This window comes from Nanorana parkeri, unplaced genomic scaffold (genome assembly GCF_000935625.1).
Source record: "Nanorana parkeri isolate BGI_ZX_2015 unplaced genomic scaffold, ASM93562v1 scaffold160, whole genome shotgun sequence".
NCBI lineage: Eukaryota > Metazoa > Chordata > Amphibia > Anura > Dicroglossidae > Nanorana > Nanorana parkeri.
Genome location: NW_017306428.1, coordinates 1,659,964 through 1,678,504, shown reverse-complemented (window position 1 = coordinate 1,678,504; position 18,541 = coordinate 1,659,964). Strand labels below are relative to the sequence as shown.

The 18,541-nt window shown below is 41.8% G+C and overlaps 1 protein-coding gene across 1 annotated transcript in view; it reads left to right on the top strand.

Moving 5' to 3' along the window:
* The window catches only part of DDX58 (DExD/H-box helicase 58), a 39,898-nt gene that overhangs the window by 1,170 nt on the left and 20,187 nt on the right, over nt 1–18,541 (top strand). The window contains exons 2-10 of the mRNA XM_018554461.1: nt 1,131–1,262; nt 2,346–2,527; nt 4,478–4,628; nt 6,657–6,773; nt 10,643–10,747; nt 12,813–12,966; nt 14,595–14,853; nt 16,947–17,109; nt 17,223–17,327. Of these exons, the coding sequence (XP_018409963.1) occupies nt 1,131–1,262; nt 2,346–2,527; nt 4,478–4,628; nt 6,657–6,773; nt 10,643–10,747; nt 12,813–12,966; nt 14,595–14,853; nt 16,947–17,109; nt 17,223–17,327 (1,368 nt within the window). The remainder of the gene's footprint in view (nt 1–1,130; nt 1,263–2,345; nt 2,528–4,477; nt 4,629–6,656; nt 6,774–10,642; nt 10,748–12,812; nt 12,967–14,594; nt 14,854–16,946; nt 17,110–17,222; nt 17,328–18,541) is intronic.

Genomic DNA, 18,541 nt, shown 5'->3' with positions numbered 1-18,541 from the left:
TGCATCGGGGTACCCAGATGCTGCCCCCCTACCTTCTGAATGAGTATGGATACTTTAATTGAAAAAATTTTGACAATTCTTTTATTTAAAAAAAAAATGGAATCCACCGATGTAATCCAGCGGCAATCACAATGAACAAATGGGCGGAGAAAGCTGTGATGTCACGAGGCTCGTTCCACCCATTTGACATTCTTAGCTGTCATATAACACAAAAGCATTTGGGAGCTCCCGAATGCCATTCGGGTCTGGGAGCCTGAGGTGTCAATACTGTTCATATGACACCTCAGCCCACAGACCCGAATGGCATTCGGGAGCTCATTGTGTTATACGACAGCTTAAAATGTCAAATGGGCTGAATGAGCCTCGTGATGTCACGGCATGCTCCGCCCATTTGTTTACATTTGCGACAGAGCTGTCATTTTGCGACGAGTCTTCGTCAGGCTTGGACAGGTTGGCGTGCGGTGGAACTTTTTTATTATTATTAATTTTTGCGGGGTAGGATTTCCCCTTAAAATTCCTACCATACTCAAAGGGCCTGGTATGACTTTTGTTTTCTTCTGTGGTCTGTAAAAAAAAAAAAATAATTATCGGGAATTCACATTTGTTGGCATTCATTATTTCTGTCATTCGGAAATTCAGATGCATCCGAAAGTACGGATTTTATAAAAATTCATCCAAAAAATTAATCTTTCCAAAACGAATTGCACATGACTATCAGATATTACATTCTGAGTCGGGTGGAAAATTGTTGAGTGAATAGTGGCTGCGGCCAGTCATCTGAAGTCACTGTTTGGTCAACAATTTTCCACCTATCTCCTTGAAAAATCAACTTTAGTCAAGCCAAGTGGTGCTGGCAGGACAACCCATGGATCTAATTGTACCCCATTCACTTTGGGGGATGTCCCCCCCCCCCCCCCTCCTCTTTCTGTTGCCTCTATATGTCACGTCAAGGAAGGTCATGGAAAGATTTTAGCTAAAATATGGGTATCAGAGGACAGAGGGTCTAGATGAGTGAGGCAATTTTTGCTTGGAATACTCTTCTTGTATTTCACTGGTATAGTAATGGGGTTTAAAGTACTGTTGGTCTATATTTAGTGTCATGTTTTGTGCTTTGATTTATTTCCCGGAAGGTATTATAGACCAGATTAAGGCCGAGGAGGCAAGAGGACGGACTGCAGCTGCAAAATTATTCATAGATAAACTGCTGGGCCTGGAAGCTGAAGGATGGTACCAAGGACTTATAGATGGTCTAGAAGCTGCAGGTTTGTTTCTGTATAATGTGTTTCTAACTTTCTCCATTATTTTTAATATTTCATTTATGGATTATTGTTATGTGGTAGAAAATTGAAATGTAAAGCACATCTAAGAACAGATAAATGCTGTTGAAGGAAGCCATTACAAATACATATTGCAGACACAGACAAATGCTCATGGTAATACAATGCAAATATATCTGTGTGGTTGGCTTGAACACAGTAGAGATCTTTTTAAAAAATGGACATCTTAATATAGAGTGGTGGGCTGAAGATGGATCCTTCTGTCATAAATGTATTTTGTCCCTAGAAAAGCGAGAAGCGAGCAGGAACATTGACTGAATTGAAAACATCTTGTACTCTGAGTAGCTAGAAAGCAGATTGTCTCCATGATTGTGAATGACTGCTTTGTATTCCTATTAATAAGGAAATGAAGACCTGTTCCTATGATTGTTACGGGTTTCTTGTTGCCCAGCCCACGAAAGGGCAAATATGCACCCACTAGTTCCAGTACGGTAACTTACCAATTTTCTAGAAATGGAATGCAAGATTGAGGTTAGACACACAGGGCCCGATCTATGAAAGTAATGTGCCAGGTTACAGCATTATTTGCTAAGGTCAGGACAGGATGGGGTCATGTATTGCTTTCCAAGGAGTGAGGGTTGGTGAGAGATTCTTTGAGCTGCTCACTTTCAGGGCTTGTTTACACCATGTCCATTGCTGAGGTTTTCTGCACACCACTGCACATGTGTGATGTAAAAGGGAGAAGCAAATGATACAAAAAGGTAGTAACTGTGTGTGGATGAGTTGTTTGAGAAAGTAAAAATTCAGTTGTTAGGTGGAAGTGGCATAGGCTTTCCTGAAGAGATTCATTTTTAATCATCTCCTAAAGGAAGACAGAGTAGGAGATGAGCGGACAGATTGGAGTAGGGGGTTCCAGAGGATGGGAGAGGCTCTGGAGAAGTCCTGGAGGCGAACATGGGAGGAGTTGATGAGGGAGCTAGAGAGCAGGAGGACTTGGAAAGCGGAAGGGATGGCTAAATTGTAACCTATTTAATTGTTGGTCCTTTTTTTGCTTTTTGTTTAATCCAGGATATGGTGGGCTATCGAAGGCACTTGCAGAAACTGATTTCACAATAATTGAAAGTCTAGAAAAACCAAAGCGACATCTTGACATTATCAGACAGACTGTGACATTTAACATTAATCCTAACGAAGTAGCTTCTGAGCTGGGTGACTGTCTCCTCAAAAGGGAGGTTGAAGAGATTATGCAGGTAAATTTGGTAACAATATGAATGAATAATAGCCCATAGAGTGAATTCGGAGAACCTTTTCCATAAGAGATGGGATTCCTGGATCAGGTTTACTAAACAAAATACTTAAAGTAAGAGAGTAGATTGACATTACGATGTTTCACGTTGTGCCACTACTTTATTGTCTGCGTACCCATAGCTCCTCCTCTCTGTCATTCTTATCCCCTGCCCTCCCTTATATGTAAGGTCCCTTCCTTCCGTCATCCCCCCGCCCATTCTTTCCTACCCCTTCCCTTATAGATACCCTCTAGTATAGTATGTTCCTTCTCAGAGTTATTCTAATGTTGGAAATGTTGATCGACATGGATACTTTCACTGTGGGATTCACATAGGGAGGTTGAATTAATGCTACATTCCGTTGTGACCATTTTGACATTCTCGTTCCCAAGGTGGAAGAATTCTAAGGTTTAGTAGATGATGTTGTAGAAGTCTTATAAGTGCTAACATACCAAACCTGTATCCATTTTTTGAATGTAGTCAACATTGTTGTATTGCAGATATTTTATAATTTAATAAAAATCTAAAGTTGAAAAAAAAAAAAAATTTGGTAACAATAACACTTAGGGCCGGTTCACACCACAAAGAGTGCATTCCAGAGCATTCGGCCTCTGGAACGCAACCTGGCCGGCTCCCTGGATTCAGGGGTGGGTGTGGCAGTGCATTGAAGTCAATGGCACCACAGCCATGCCCCCCACCTGCAGTGCGATGCCCGGCACCCGAATGCGTGGCACATCAGTGCCTGCGTTCCGGCCCAGTGTGATCTGCAAAAAATAGTGCATGCAGCATTTTTGCAGATCGCACTGGACCGGAACGCACTAATGTGCCACACGTTCGGGTGCCGGCGATCGCACTGCAGACGGGGGGCATGGCTGCGGTGCCAATGACTTCAATGCATCGCCAGGGTCCTATTGTGACCCTGAAGAGAACTATGGGCAAAAAGGTTGCCCCATAGTTCTCCTTTACACATTCTGTCCAGACCAATCAATGAAAGAATAATACAAAGCAAACTTTGTTTCCATCTATAAGTATATTGCGTGTTTTAAAGTATATTTATGGATAGATTATATGTTCATCAGGCCATTAGGTTGTAGTGGGTGGACATACCACATATATTAACTTCATGATTTTTTTTTAATCAACTCTTGCGGTGGGGCTACCCCTGCAGTGGAAGGATTAAGTGCTTGTTTTGGTCTAGTGTGAAAATAAAAAAAATTATATACTCCTCTGATCCTCAGTCCTGCGGCAGTGACCGCTCACCGCTCTGGCTGTGGTATGTCCCTTGTTGTCCTCACGTCTAATGAACGTGTATTAGACGTAATGACTTCATGTATCCTTAGACCGCAGGAGCCCGGGGAATAACAGGCTGCAGCACAAGTGCAGCAGCCAGGCAGGGTCGAGGTTTGGGTAAGTATATCTATTTTCACCTCTTAAATAAAATGAGCACTTAACCCTTGCAGTACAGGGGTAGCCCCACTTTAATGGTTAATTTTTAATAGTTCCTCTTTAGAATCTACTTTAAATCCAGTTTTGCATACACTATACAAAAAACATTTGTTTGTATTGGTCTTTCCTAAGTCCCAATACCATACCTAATCATTTAAACAAGGGAATGTTCGTGACCACAAAAGTTCTAATTCTGGAGAAAATTTTTTCTAGCACATGCGCATTACAATAAATACAATTTTTTTTCCGACTGAAAACCACATTAGCTACTAGAATTTTGTTTGTTCTGATAATAAACGAGAAAACATTTTCCAACCTGGACCTTCATTACGGTTGAAAATGATCGTTGATTTGTCCCCATTAACTATTGAAAACTTTAATGAACATTTCGTAAAGGATCTTAAAAGGATTCTGGCAGTGTATGGCTAGCTTAGGAGAAATTTTTTCTTTCTTCTGTTTTGCAATCAGGAAACAGATCTGAAAGGGTCAATCGCTGGAGCAGAGAAGCTTCTTGACTGCCTTCTCCGATCAGATAAAGAAGAGTGGCCAAAGGCCTTTACTCTAGTCTTGGAACGCTTTGATTACACAGAAGTCCTGGAGGTTTGGAAAGGCGACACAGGTGAGTTGAACAACAAATTGCTATACTGTAGACGAGAATATATTTATCTGCATGACTGGTCTGTTCCCTGTTACAACACTCAGGTGTGGGCAACATCAGCCCTCCAGCTGTAGTGAAACTACAAATCTAAGCATGTCTCTGCCTCTGGGTGTCATGCCTGTGCCTATCAGAGACTTGCAATGCATCATGGGACATGTAGATTCACCACAGTTGGAGGCCCAAAGTTGCCTACCTCTGTTGTAGACCCATGGATGGCAAACAACCTTTTATACCGTAAATATGGGGCTGCCTTTGCTGACTTCCTTCTAAGAAATGCTAGTTGCCCACTGACTTTATTACTTTCTGGCTTGGAACAAAATATGCAAATCAGAAAAGTCGCAAGTCCTTATCTGCGTGCTTGTTCTGGGTTTATGAAAAAAGAAAAACGTGCCGCACTCCTTACCGGGACTCCCCACAAAAAGACAGGTGCTTGAAATTACTGCAGATGGCGCCGCCACACATAAACAAAAAGGAAGACGTCACCAGCACTCCAACAACGATAATAACAGCAATTAGATGCCCATTTATTGACAGATGCTGTCTCTCATTGGCAAGCGCTTTTGGGGCCACACAGGTTCCCCTTCGTCAGGTCATCTCTGAGACGGCTGGTGACATCTTCCTTTTTGTTCTGGGTTTATGACTCAATGTATTGAGAGTCAGGATTGCAGCCAGCCAATCAGGATTTGTATGATGACAAGTAAGCAATAGCAGGCTACATGATTCTGTCAGAAAAAACTTTCCTTTTAAACCTGTTTTTAACGACTAAGAAAACACCATTGTTCAGTGTTGGAAAATGCAGTAAATCCAGCACAACCAATCAAAAATCATCTTTCACTTTTCCATCACACACAGTAAACTGAAATTCGATTAGTTACAATTGATTACTGAATATTATCACTGGTTTTAGCACTGAAATCAGTTTTTTTTCTGTTTAGCAAGTATTGGGAAATTGGGGGGTGATGTTAAGTGCTCTACATCACTTCCTGTTAATTTATGATTGTGGACATAGTAACTATATCCACAATTTATGAATGGACAGGAGCACTAAGTATAGAAGCTTCCTGTTCATTCATAACAGGGGCAGCAGAAAAGGACATTTAGGACTCTGTCTTCAATCTCTTTTTCTATTTCAAAAGAGAAATATCAGGGGGCCAGACCCCTAATATTTCCCCAGAGTCCCCTGTCAGTAAAGTAAATAAATACAAATAAAATATGAAAAAAATTATTTCAAAAAAGTTTAGAACATTTTTTTTTTTTAGTTTCGGCCTGACACATTTTTTAGTTTTGGTCTGAAAATTCAATTTTGGTGCACCTCTAATTTTTTCTTTACAGGTCGAATGTACTATAGTACTGCATTATGGCCACTAGATGTTGCTTAGGAGCATAGGAAATTAAAACGTTTTACAAACATTTGTTTTTGCCTCCATTTCATAAAGATGTGCAGGGTGAATGGCTCTGTCAGTTGTTTATAAACAGACCCCTTGTCTGAAGAGAGAAATGACGGTGCTGCTTAGAAGAACTAATCAGCATTACCCTTGTAGGCTGTTTGTGCAGTATTTAAAGTGGAACTCAGGACTTTTTATTATTCCCAGTAGCATGAGAAGGATTAAAACCTCTTTTTGGGGTTTTTATTGCTGCCCGTGCCCTACAGGGCAGATTTATCCTCATGTTCTGCTGATAGTTGTCATTGGGAAAGGGAAAGGAATAATGTTATGGTTATCACTGAAACAGATGTAAAGGCTCAGTCTCTCATTGGGTTCATGTTCTCCACTGACAACTGCCAAAGGTGGGATTTTCCCTCACCCTATCCAAAACTTAAATAAAATACGTTTTCAGTCTTCAGTCGAGCAGTTGATTGGCTGGTGTGGGCTTACACAATTCTTTTTTTCTTTTCTTCCTTTATTTTATTTCCTTTCTCCTCATAAAGTATGCAGCATATGTGGTGTCTAACATTTGGAATTAAACATACTTAACGCTTTATACTTTCAGAATGCCGTAATGAGAAAAAAGTGCCCATTGATGACTCAGAGTCTGGAGAATCAGACAGTACCTTGATGATGGTCCATTTCTCTGAAGAGGCTGCACTGGAGAACCAATGTCTGTCAGGTAACTAGCTCAAAGTCCTTCATTTCCGAGAAATGATACATTATAACTGAAAAACACACTAATAGAACACACTCGAGATCACAGATTAATCATATGCTACATCATTATCAATATAGAGCAGTGACCCATAAGAACCAGAAACTGGTTCTTCTGACACTTTGTTAGAGGCTACTGCACACTATTGCATTTCATATACTTTGACATAATTCTTTTGCATTGTATTTATCTGTGTATAAAGATTTACTGATAACTCCCTTAGGCCAATGTAAATGTCGTCTACTTTGCTATCCCCCATGGCCCAAGCCTTGCCCTTTTCACCAACTATACAGAGTAGAAAAGACATTAGCAGAGGCAAGCTCTTTGTTCAGTTTAATGTAAAAAAAAAAAAAAACCAACAACATCATCTTACAGTGGAACTACACCCTCCTATGCCTTACAGCCAAGGAAGGTGCCATCTTAGCCTCTATTTGGATGCAGTTGCCATGGTGCTGCACATGTAATCAGATATGACACAAGATATGTGAGGGCGTAAAAGTTTGGTTGAGAGCTGAAATACGCACACTGACACCCCTGAGGGTTGGTGCAGACTTGGGCGTTGCCAGCAGTTGCCACGCGGCCCCTTCGAAGTCAATGGGGTTGCATCCGTGCTGTACATGCACAGGTTTTTTTCAACCGCAATTGTGCGTGATTGCACGGGCGGAATCGTGGAGGGAAACAGTGCGAACTGCCTGGGGTGCCATTACAAAATAATGGCACCGCCAGCTTCATCAGCGGTGGTGTGCGACTCTGTGACCATGCGTTTTCGTGCACGATTGCTGTGCAGTCACGGATCGCCCAGGTGTCAACCTGGTCTGATAGTTGGCATGCCTTAAAAGTAACTGTTTGGGGGGAGACATTAAATTTGTGCGTAAAATTCCTTAATTTTTGCTTTTGGAAATCAGGTAACTTAGTATGTTAATTACCACTAAGGCATAATGACTCCTAGATTATACAGTAGCAGCCCAGGAAACAGAATTAAAACATCCCATAGTGCTTTCTATTAAACGAAAATTGCCAAATGATATGCTCACATTCAGAAGTGCACCTGTCCATGTACCAGATATAGCGTTTACAACTTGAAATCCCGGCTAACTCTAGGAGGTCGCTGATGCCATCTTCCCCAGCATGAGCCCGAGCTCTGCCCCAATGTATGTACAACCCCAATTCCATAGATTGGTGAACCTCTGCCCATCTTTACTTCTGAGACACTGGGGTTGATTTACTAACCTTATAAACACACCACGAACATGTATACACCTCTGTAGTGTGTTCCCTCCCAGCATGATCTATGGGTGGAATCTAAACACCTTTGTAGTGTGTACACACCCAGCAGGTGTGTTGTGCAAAGCCAAGCATGAATTACAAGGTGATGTTGTGTAAATTAGCTCTATGTAGTGTTGCTCGTGTTGATGAATGCAGGAATGTAAATGCATTAACTAACCATTTTTGTCTAAACTGTGAAGCAGCATTATATATGCATCATGTGCATGATTTTTCCATATATGGCATTAGTGGAAATATGCTTTTAGAGACTTTTTGGTTGATAAATACGTTTTGCTGTGTGAAAATCACACGCACCTGGTGCGTGCTTGTGTTTAGGTTAGTAAATCATCCCCACTGACTCTCTAAGATGCTCTTTTTATACCCAATCATGTTACTGATCTGTTGCCAATTAACCTAATTACTTGAAAAATGTTCTTGCAGCTCTTCTTTGTTAATAACACTTACTTTGCCAGCTTTTTGTTGCCCTGTCCCAACTTTTTTGAGACGTGTTGCTGCCATAAGTTTCAAAATTAGCTTTTCTCATTTTAAACATTTAATATGTTTTCTGTGAATAAAATATGGGTTCATTGCATTCTGTTTTTATGTAGATTGTACACAGCGTCCCAACTGTTTTGAGATTGGGGTTGTACGTCACCTAAACTCTACTCCCCTTTTTAGAAAAGTAATTTTGAAATATCTGGAAATCACCATGGGATCGTTTTATTCTGTCTCCTGAGCTGTTAAAATCTGGGAGTGATTAATCGGACTTGGATAGTGCAGTTATTGAGCCCTATTGGGGAAAAGCTTTCTAAGGCCTTATTTACCATATAGGGTTCATCCTTAAGGTCTTGTCTGTTGAGCTGCACACCACCGCACATGTATGGTGTGAACAGGGCACATAGGAAACCATTTTTTCTGTTACATTTGTTACAGTTCATCGATGTCAAAACTAGGGATGCACAGATATATCGGCCGCCGAAACATATCGGCCGAAAGAGGTACTTTTGGCTAAATGCCGGACATCGGCACATTCTTGATTTCCTTCCTCCCCGCTGGGCGCTGCTCTGTGACAGCCGGCCGAGCGCTGCGGGACATGAGTGCTGTGAGCAGCCGGTGTCTCTCCTCCCGCACCGCTCGGCCGCCTTTCACAGTGCAGCGGAGCCGTGTGGGGGCAGAGACATCGCTGTCACAGGAGGCTGGGCTCTCCTCTCGCACCGCTCACTTAGCCTCCTGTGACAGTGTGTGTCAGAGAGCAGAGCAGGCTACAAACACTCAGTGATCGCTGAGTGTTTGTAGATAATTGAGGATATAGTATGGGTAATATATCCTCAATTATGAATGAATGGAAGTGATCTATATCCACTCCTGTTCATTCATAATTGTAGTTATAGTAAACATCATAATTGTAGTTATAGTAAACATACTATGTCCCAAGTTATCAATGAACTGGAACACTCATAGAGGATTCCTGTTCATTGATAACAGGGGATACAGAAAAGAGATTCTCAATCTCTTTTTCTATTTTTAAAAGTGAAATATTAGGGGTCTATTTAGACCCCTAATATTTCCACGAAGCCCCTAAAAGTAAAGTAAAAAATATTTAATAAAAAATATATTTATATATAAAAATAAATATAAAAAAATTAAATATGTAAAAAATTTAAAATAAAAACATTTTCGGTATCGGTTTCGGCCTGACAATTTTTTCTATTTTGGTTTCGTTTCGGTTTTTACATTTCTATTTCGATGCGCCTCTAGTAAAAACATATACATTGAAGTAGCATACTATAAGTAAAAGCAATAAAGGGCTCGTATGAATTGTCTCTGTTCTTTAAATTTTAATTTTTAGCCCCTGGGGAACCGCAGCACAATTACGGGAACACATCAAGGCTTCCTACAACTCTCAGTAAGTAAAGTATATTAGAATTAACTACAGAAGACAGTGTCACAAAGGATCTCTGTTTAGTATTTATACTGAAAAATCAAAATGAGATTTCAAAAGTGAGAAAACTCATGTTACTACCGGTAGGGTCTGAAAGAACAACTCTGAGAACATTTTTATTAACCCTTGTAGTGGGGCTACTTACTCGTTTTCGCCTAGGGCCAAAAATAAAAAAAAGTTATATTCACCTGAACCTTGGAGCTGGCCGGTGTCCCAAAAGCCTATACATTGTGTATTGGATGTGATGACTTAGACCACTGCAGCAGAGGGGGAGTAAGGCTTGAAGCACCGTTCTAAGAGCAAGTTGGCTCAGAAGAACGGGTGAGTATCATTTTTTTTATTTTATTCCCTAGACGAAAACGAGCAGTTAACCCTTGCAGTGCAGAGGTAGCCCCACTGCAAGGGTTAAGGAAAATTTTACCCAAAGTTCTTCTTTAAACAGACTTCTACCTTTCCAGGAAGTCCCCTTTAAATGCTCTTGCTTAGTTTTTGAACGCTCTGGTAAATTTTATTTGAATGCCAATATTATTAATACATGATTTTGTCTATTTTGCAGTACAATTGTAAATGTTTTATAATGTTAAATTGTATATATATACACAATTTTTTTTTTTTTGCTTTTTAGGTTCCACCCCATTATCAATAAAAGATATAAAGCTTAGAAAGTATCAAGAAGAGTTGGCTGAGCCTGCATACAGAGGCAACAACACAATTATATGTGCCCCGACAGGTCAGTTTGTTTGCATCAGCAGTGAACAAAATGTAATGTTGGTTTCAGCTTAATACATTTTAGTAATATTATAAACAATTAAAGACTTACAGCTTTATTCATTACCATAAATCTGGGAGGGCTGGGGGTGGAGATTGTCTCGGGGAACTCTCAACTGTCAGTCCATAGCTTGCTTTGATAGAAATGATCATTACCAACTAACTTGTGAGGCTATACAAGTCTTTTAGTTATCTCAATATCCAGAATGCAGGAAATGTAAGTTGTGTCTGTGGAGAGGTAGCAGCTGTGGGAAGGACTATATCCCTTATTGAACCCACTTAATTGAATACTTTAATGCAGGCAAGCTACTCATACAGTAATGGAATATGCCTCTAGGTAATGCAGCAAGGGTTAAAAAATCCTGTGCTAGCAACATTAGAAGACTCGGACTGCCACTCTGACACAAGCAGCATCCCAGCTCTCCAACACGCCCCCTGAACACCATTCTAATTAATGGATCTGTTTAGGGGAACAAGAATGATATTGATTAGAGCATTGTTCAGTTGGCATATCGGGCTGCAGGAGAGCTTGTGTTTGAGAGCTGAATTCGACTCTATGTGCTGGCAGTTATTGCTGCAGCACTTAGCTGATAAGAAAGATACAAAATTAGGCATATTTATTAGGAATGCACCGATATATCGGCTGAAAATTGCACTTTTGGCATAATGGCGAAAGTGCCATTTTTCTGGCCGATACAGCGGTGCATCCATCCTATTCTCTCCTCCCCACTGTGTTCCAGCGGGGAGGAGATAAACTGTCACAGGCGGCCAAGAACTGCGTAAAGAGAGCGCTGTGAGCAGCTGGCGTCTCTCCTCCCCGCACCGCACAGCCTCCTGTCACAGATCAGAGGAGAGAGGTGTGGGCGGAGACATCCTGCGCTGTCACAGCAGGCTGAGCTCCGCTCGCTCAGCCCCCTGTGACAGCGTGTCAGGAAGGAGAGTGGTACAAACACTCAGTGATCAGTGATGGCTGAGTGTTTGTAAATAATTGAGGATATAGTATGGTTACTGTATCCTCAATTATGAATGAATGGGAGTGATCTACATCACCTTCTGTTCATTCATGATTGTGGATATAGTAAACACACTGTGTTCTAACGTTATGAATGAACAGGAACACTCAGTATAGAGGATTCCTGTTCATTTATAACAAGGGCTGCAGAAAAAGAGATTGATGACTGTGTCCTCAATCAATTTTTCTATTTTAAAAGGGAAATATCAGGGATCTGTTTAGACCCCTAATATTTCCCTGAAGCCTCTAAAAGTAAAGTAAAATATAAATGTACTGCAGTTTTTCGCCGTTTCACGGTCGCACGCAATCTGTAAACTGGGCATGTTGGGTATCGTTTTACTCGTTGTAACCTCATCTTTTATATTTCATTAAAAAAATGGGTAATTTGTTGTGTTTTGGGGCATTTAATTAAATTTGTCACTAAATTTTGGGGTTTAATAAAGAGTTGCGCTAATATTGCGCAACATAAACATTTTCAACTACCACCATTTTATTCTATAGGGTCTTGGCATTCAGAAAATATATAATGTTGGGGGGTTTTACGTCATTTTCAGGCCTAAAATGTGGAATATAACATGGGTGCAAAAAATGAAAAAAGGGCCTCAGTCATAAGGGGGTTAATAAAATGAATCAATAAATCCCGTTATGCTTCTTGGAGTCATGCCTGTAGCTGTCAGTCTTGCAATAAATCATGAAAGTTGTGGTTCCACAACAGCTGGATTGCCAAGGTTGCCTACCTTTGATATAATGCCTATCTATATCAAGTATTAGCCCTTTAGAAAATACCTTAGGTAATATCAGCATAGTGGTACAACAAATTTTTAAAGATTGAATCCCAGTAATTGTACTTGGGTAAGCTTCCAAAAATGCTCTGCAGCTTATTTGCAGGATGTAGCACACTGTCATGTTTTTGTTCTATTTCTTGAACATTTGGGGTTGTCTGCTCCTGTATGCATGATGTACACAGGGAATTGTGCTATTTGAGTCATTTAATTCTCACTTTTTATTATTACAGGATGTGGAAAGACATTGGTGGCATTATCGATTTGTGATCACCATCTAAAATCTATGCCAGCAGGTCAGAAGGGAAAGGTTGTGTTTATGGCTACCAAAGTGCCAGTGTATGAGCAGCAGAAAAATATTTTCTGCCAGTACTTCGACGATACCGGGTATGTACTAAAAATGATATGACTGGGGTTAGAGAGAACTCCACCCAAACTGCATGGGTTGGGGCTGGTTTGTAATACTCCTACGGGTGTTTCATGGTTTGTTAAACCATCGTGAACATTCCCTACACCTGCCCTGTCAACAAGGCAGACTCAGTTTTCAAAACAAACCTGTCCAAAATAAAAAAAATATCCCCAACTATTCAACCCTATACTTACCATTTACTGCCATTCCTCCACAACACAGATCCCTGCCACTGTAAAAATCACAGCACTTTCAGGTATGAGGAAGCAAATTGCAAGTTCTTTGTGTTTTCACAGAGCAGCCCCAGCACTTTCACATGCCTGTCACCTTAATAGTGAGAAAGCAGTTGTAAAGTGTGCAGAGGGCAGGGTAGAGGGTTAAGGATTCTAGTTTTTTGCATGTTAATTGAGAAAATAAACTTTCAGGGCTATTCACAAAAGGGTGAGGAGTTTGGAGAAGGCAGGAGAAGTGAACAATCTAGGACAACATAGCTGAATTGGAATGTGAGCTGAATTGGAGACATTTTCCAAATCGGCTATGTTGTCCTAGATTGTTCACTTCTCCTGTCTTCTCCAAACTCCTCACCCTTTTGCTTAATAACCCTGTAAATCATCTGAGATAAAAATTCATGTTCATATCCAAAAACAAAAATAGTGCAGCTTATCAGTCTTAAAATGTAGTGGTTGTTTTTTCAGACTTTTCCCTGTTATTTTCACCTGATAATTCTCCAAATAAAATGGGTAGCACCACTATCTGTCTATCTATCTATTTTATTCTTACCGAGGCTGGACTTCAAACATTACTGGCTTTATCTCCACCACATAGGGGCTGATAGGGCTAGTGTTTTCAGAGGGAAGACAAGATTGTCTTATGCTTCTAGTTAGTTCATCTCACGGAAAGTGACAAGGACACTGCATTCCTGGAAAGTTCAACCGGCATATTCTGTTCTTGCTGAAAATGTTTTTCAACCCTGAAAAAAGAAAGCCAATACAGCCACCACCTACCAGCTACCCCCCCCCCCCCCCCCCCCCCCCCCCCCCCCCAATGCAAGACTTTCAGTGCTTGTTTTGTCTAGTGGCTCAAATAAAGCAGATATTTTCACCTGATCCTCGGTGCTGTGGTGGTCAGCACTCACCTCTCTCAACCTCCACTCCAGCTGTGTTATATCCCTCGGCATCCTCACATCTAATGCAGGTGAATGGACCTGCAATAGACATAATGACATCAGCGGGGCTTAGACCGCCGGAAACCCAGGGGAGAAAAGGCTGCAGGGATCGGTCTAGCAGCCAGACCAAACTGAAAATCGGGTGAGTATATCTTCTTTATGTGAGCCTCTAGACCAAAAGTGCACCCAAAAGGTTACTTGGGTTAGTATTGTAATTCCCGTAGTTCCTCTTTAAGGACTGACTGTTAGGTAAACTGCAATTTAATTGAATTATCCTTTAAGCCCAGCTCCATCTTCTACCTGAAAAAAGATCTTTTGCTCAGAGATATGTGGTGCACCAGTGCAGAGTTGGGAGGTTCTATTTTAGCATTAGCACTAGAAGTTTTGGATCTCAAAGTTGTTGTTATCCAGTGACTGAACTACGCACATTTTATTTTCCAGATACTCCGTGGTTGGTTTCTGTGGGGAAGAAGCTGATTATTCTCCTGTCGGGATGATCATTGAACAAAATGACATCATTATTTTGACCCCTCAGATTCTTATCAATTGTCTGAATACTGGATTACTGCCTTCCCTTTCCATCTTTACCTTGATGATTTTTGATGAATGTCACAATACAATAGGACAGCACCCCTACAATGTACTAATGTTTAAATACCTGGACCTGAAACTGGACTCACCAGGTCAAAAACTTCCTCAGGTAAGGCAAGCTATAAAAGAGCTATTTAACATATATTCCCATGCAGGAGAAATCAACATATTCACTTTAACGCAGCCCAAACAGCTGCAAAACCTCAGCCTCCCCTCGACTTACACTCTGCTCTGGACTAAATAGATGGGAACAAGCCAAGAAATGACTAGATGTGAACAAGCTGAGAACTGACTAGATGTGGTCAAGCTGAGAACTGACTAGATGTGGTCAAGCTGAGAACTGACTAGATGTGGTCAAGCTGAGAACTGACTAGATGTGTACAAGCCTGAGAATTGAATAGATGTGAACAAGCTGAGAACTGACTAGATGTGAACAAGCTGAGAACTGACTAGATGTGAACTAGATGAGAACAAGCTGAGAACTGACTAGATGTGAACAAGCTGAGAACTGACTAGATGTGAACAAGCTGAGAACTGACTACATGTGCACAAGCTGAGAACAAGCGGAGAACTGACTAGATGTGCACAAGCTGAGAACTGACTAGATGTGCACAAGCTGAGAACTGACTAGATGTGTACAAGCTGAGAACTGACTAGATGTGAGCAAGTCAAGGACTGATGAGTCGTGAACATTTAGTCTTTCAGTCATGAAGGCTCAGCTTTGCAGGTGGAGATTACCTAGGTTGGTCAGGGCTGAGGACTCTTGAGACGAGTTCTAAGGTAGGGTAGTGTGGTGCTTTCAAGAAGCTGTGTACAGCTCCTTACTGGCCCCTTCTAGTAGCCATGATCTGCTTGCTTTGCATAGAGAAGCAATAATGATTTCTCTGGGTCTTAAATAAGGTGTCACATACCTTAAGGGGAGCCTGAGATGGCGAGGGTGGCCTCTCTTGCTGCTCCAGTCCAAACCCCCCCCCGGATAGTGGAACAGGTGCATGAGGACAAGGAGGGGCACAAGTGTCGGTAGGTGTAGATTCCTGTCAAAGCCGCGTGCAGGTTGCAGGGGTCTTCAAGCAGGATGCAGTTATAACGCAGGATCCTGGAAGCAGAGTAGAGACAAGCTGGGTCAGCAACAATCTGGCAGCGAGGTACACAATCAAGAGACAGGATGTAATCAGAGGCAGGTCGGGTCAATAACTTGCAGACAGTGAAGTACCAGGAAATAGGCAAGAGAGGAGTCCAAAACAAGCCGAGGTCAAGGAGTATAGAGCAGGAGCAGAGGTCAAACAAGCCGGGTCGGTTTAAGATAATCGGATCAAGTATACAGGTTTCAGGAACAAGGGACAGGGTACAGCTGAAGATCAGTCAGCAGGGAAGTCAAGGTGTCCCAGGCTTAAATAGCCCGATTGGCACCATCATCAGGAACAAGCATGTGGGCTCGTCCGCGCGCACATGGACACGCCCACTCAGAGGCACGTGGCCGCGCACAATCCCCTGTGCTGGATGATGCACACGTGTAGGTGCCCGTCTAGAACTCCGGCCACACAGGCTGGCTCTGGCTTCATGGCATAAGGTATGTAATGAAAAGAGAATTTTTTTTTTGTAACAATTTCAATGGCATGTTGGAACTGGGAAAGACAAAATAAAAGCAGATTGAACTATAGCTTTTAACGATCCAAGGATTTTTAGTACTACTGCATTTTTCTAAATGTTGCCAATATCAGAGTCTGTTGTTTAAAAGGGGGGGGGGGGGGGGGGAGGTGGTATAAAAAATTAGTCATTTTTTTTCCATCTGTATCTTGTTAGGGAGATTTCCTTTTGCTCCTTGTCCTGTAGTTCCAATAGGAAATGAGGAGATATATTTCCAATGTGAGGGAAATCCCCTCTTAGACCTCTGTCACTTTAATAAGTGTCCCCATTGGAAGATTTCCCCTGTATTCCAATTCTGCTGGCAACTAAAAATTTAGATTTTTCCTCATTTGCATGGCTAGTGACACTGGTGATCAGGACAACTGGAGAAAGTGACACAGACAGCAATATATACCTCACATTGGTCTGTACACCTTGGGGGGGGGGGGGGGGAGTAGCTTGAATAATACTACAAAAGCCACAATAATCCCCATTGTGTAGTTTGCTGTAAAATAAGAATTTACTTTCCTAAAATGTACTCATATTGACTTTTAACAATTTGTATTAAACATACAGATCATTGGTTTGACAGCCTCTGTGGGCACTGGAAAGTCCCGTTGTGTTTCAGAGGCTGTGGAATACATCAGTAGACTCTGTGGCAGTATGGACGTTGAATGCATCTCCACTGTTAAAGAAAATGTGGCAGAGCTCCATAAAGTGGTGTGCAAGCCAGATAAATGTAAGTACCTAATAGGAATATATTTTTGACAGCTACAATACAATAGAACCTGTGTATGTCTTCCAAGGAACCTGATAGTTACTGCTTTGTGTTCTATCATACCTTTTTTACAGTTATTCGAGAAATAGGTTGTCGTGTGAACGATCCATTTGTTGCCATCATGTCTGAAATCATGGCAGAAATCGAACAAATGGCTAAAGTCGTTTACCCATATTTAGGTAGGTGTGATGTATGGTTTATAGGATTATTATTCCTGATTCCATGATTCCTAAATTCAGAATGTTATGAGTGACAGTGGTAAGCGGCAGAATAGTCTAACATCTGTTTCTAGGTGGTAAAGTTGAGTTGTTATTTAGAGGAAACATTCAGAAGAAATATGTAGGCTGCCATTGTTGATCTTCTGAAAATGTTGGCTGTCTCTGGCTTCAATACATATGGAGATGCTAACCTGGGGCAAGCATGCAGCACCCAAGATTAAGTCAGAATGCTTAATCTGCATACTTTCCCTGGGTCAGTGCCACAGAAGGTACTAAAAACATTGGATCAGCATAACAGGAGAGGTTGGTGATGGACACCTCTATATCAGTGGTTTTTAACCTGTTTTACCTCAGGAGCCACATTTGTCCTTGGTCATTAAGTCGCGACCCAAATCGCACTGCAATGGAACGCACAGCATTGGCTACTGCGCATTCCGATGTGGGTGTACGAACTGGGGGTGGGAGGTGCGTTTGGGGTACCCTTCAAATGAATGGCAACGCAACACACCTCCCACACCAGAATGCACGGTAGGTGAGATTGGATTACCAGTGTTACCATGTGTTAATTACACGGTACTAGTGTGAACGGGCCCTCAAAACCACTGACATACATACACATCCAGAGACACAATCTTACACACAGACATTCTCACACACCAAAATTTTTTATTCTTTTTAAGATCCACCTAGTCTCCCTACCTTACAAGAACTGGAGTCGATCCTCAGCCTGGGGTCCAGTGTGGGCTGCTGTGCTGTGAAGGAACTCCATCCATATGTGCATTGCGCACCCTGTAAAGGTGCTGGGAGCCAGAATGTGACGTCACTCTGGTCCAGGCACCTCTACAGGACACATGAGGGAGCAGTAATCAATGCACGTGTGGATTGAGCTTCCTCGTGGCCATACCTCCATCCCACCCCACCTCAAGCTGAGACTCGGCTCCGGGCAGCATATTTTGAATGGCAGCTTGGCGAAGGAACTGACAGTGCTACACTGGGAGAAGGCTGGGGTTCCTCTCGTCTAGAAAACTGGAAGGTCTGCAGCGACCCACTGAACATGGGGTCGCGGCCCACTTTTGGGTCGCGGCCCACCAGTTGAGAACCAAGACTCTATATGTTCTCAGTACAGGTTCCCATTATTTTATTATAGGTATTTTTAATATAGCGCCAACAATTTA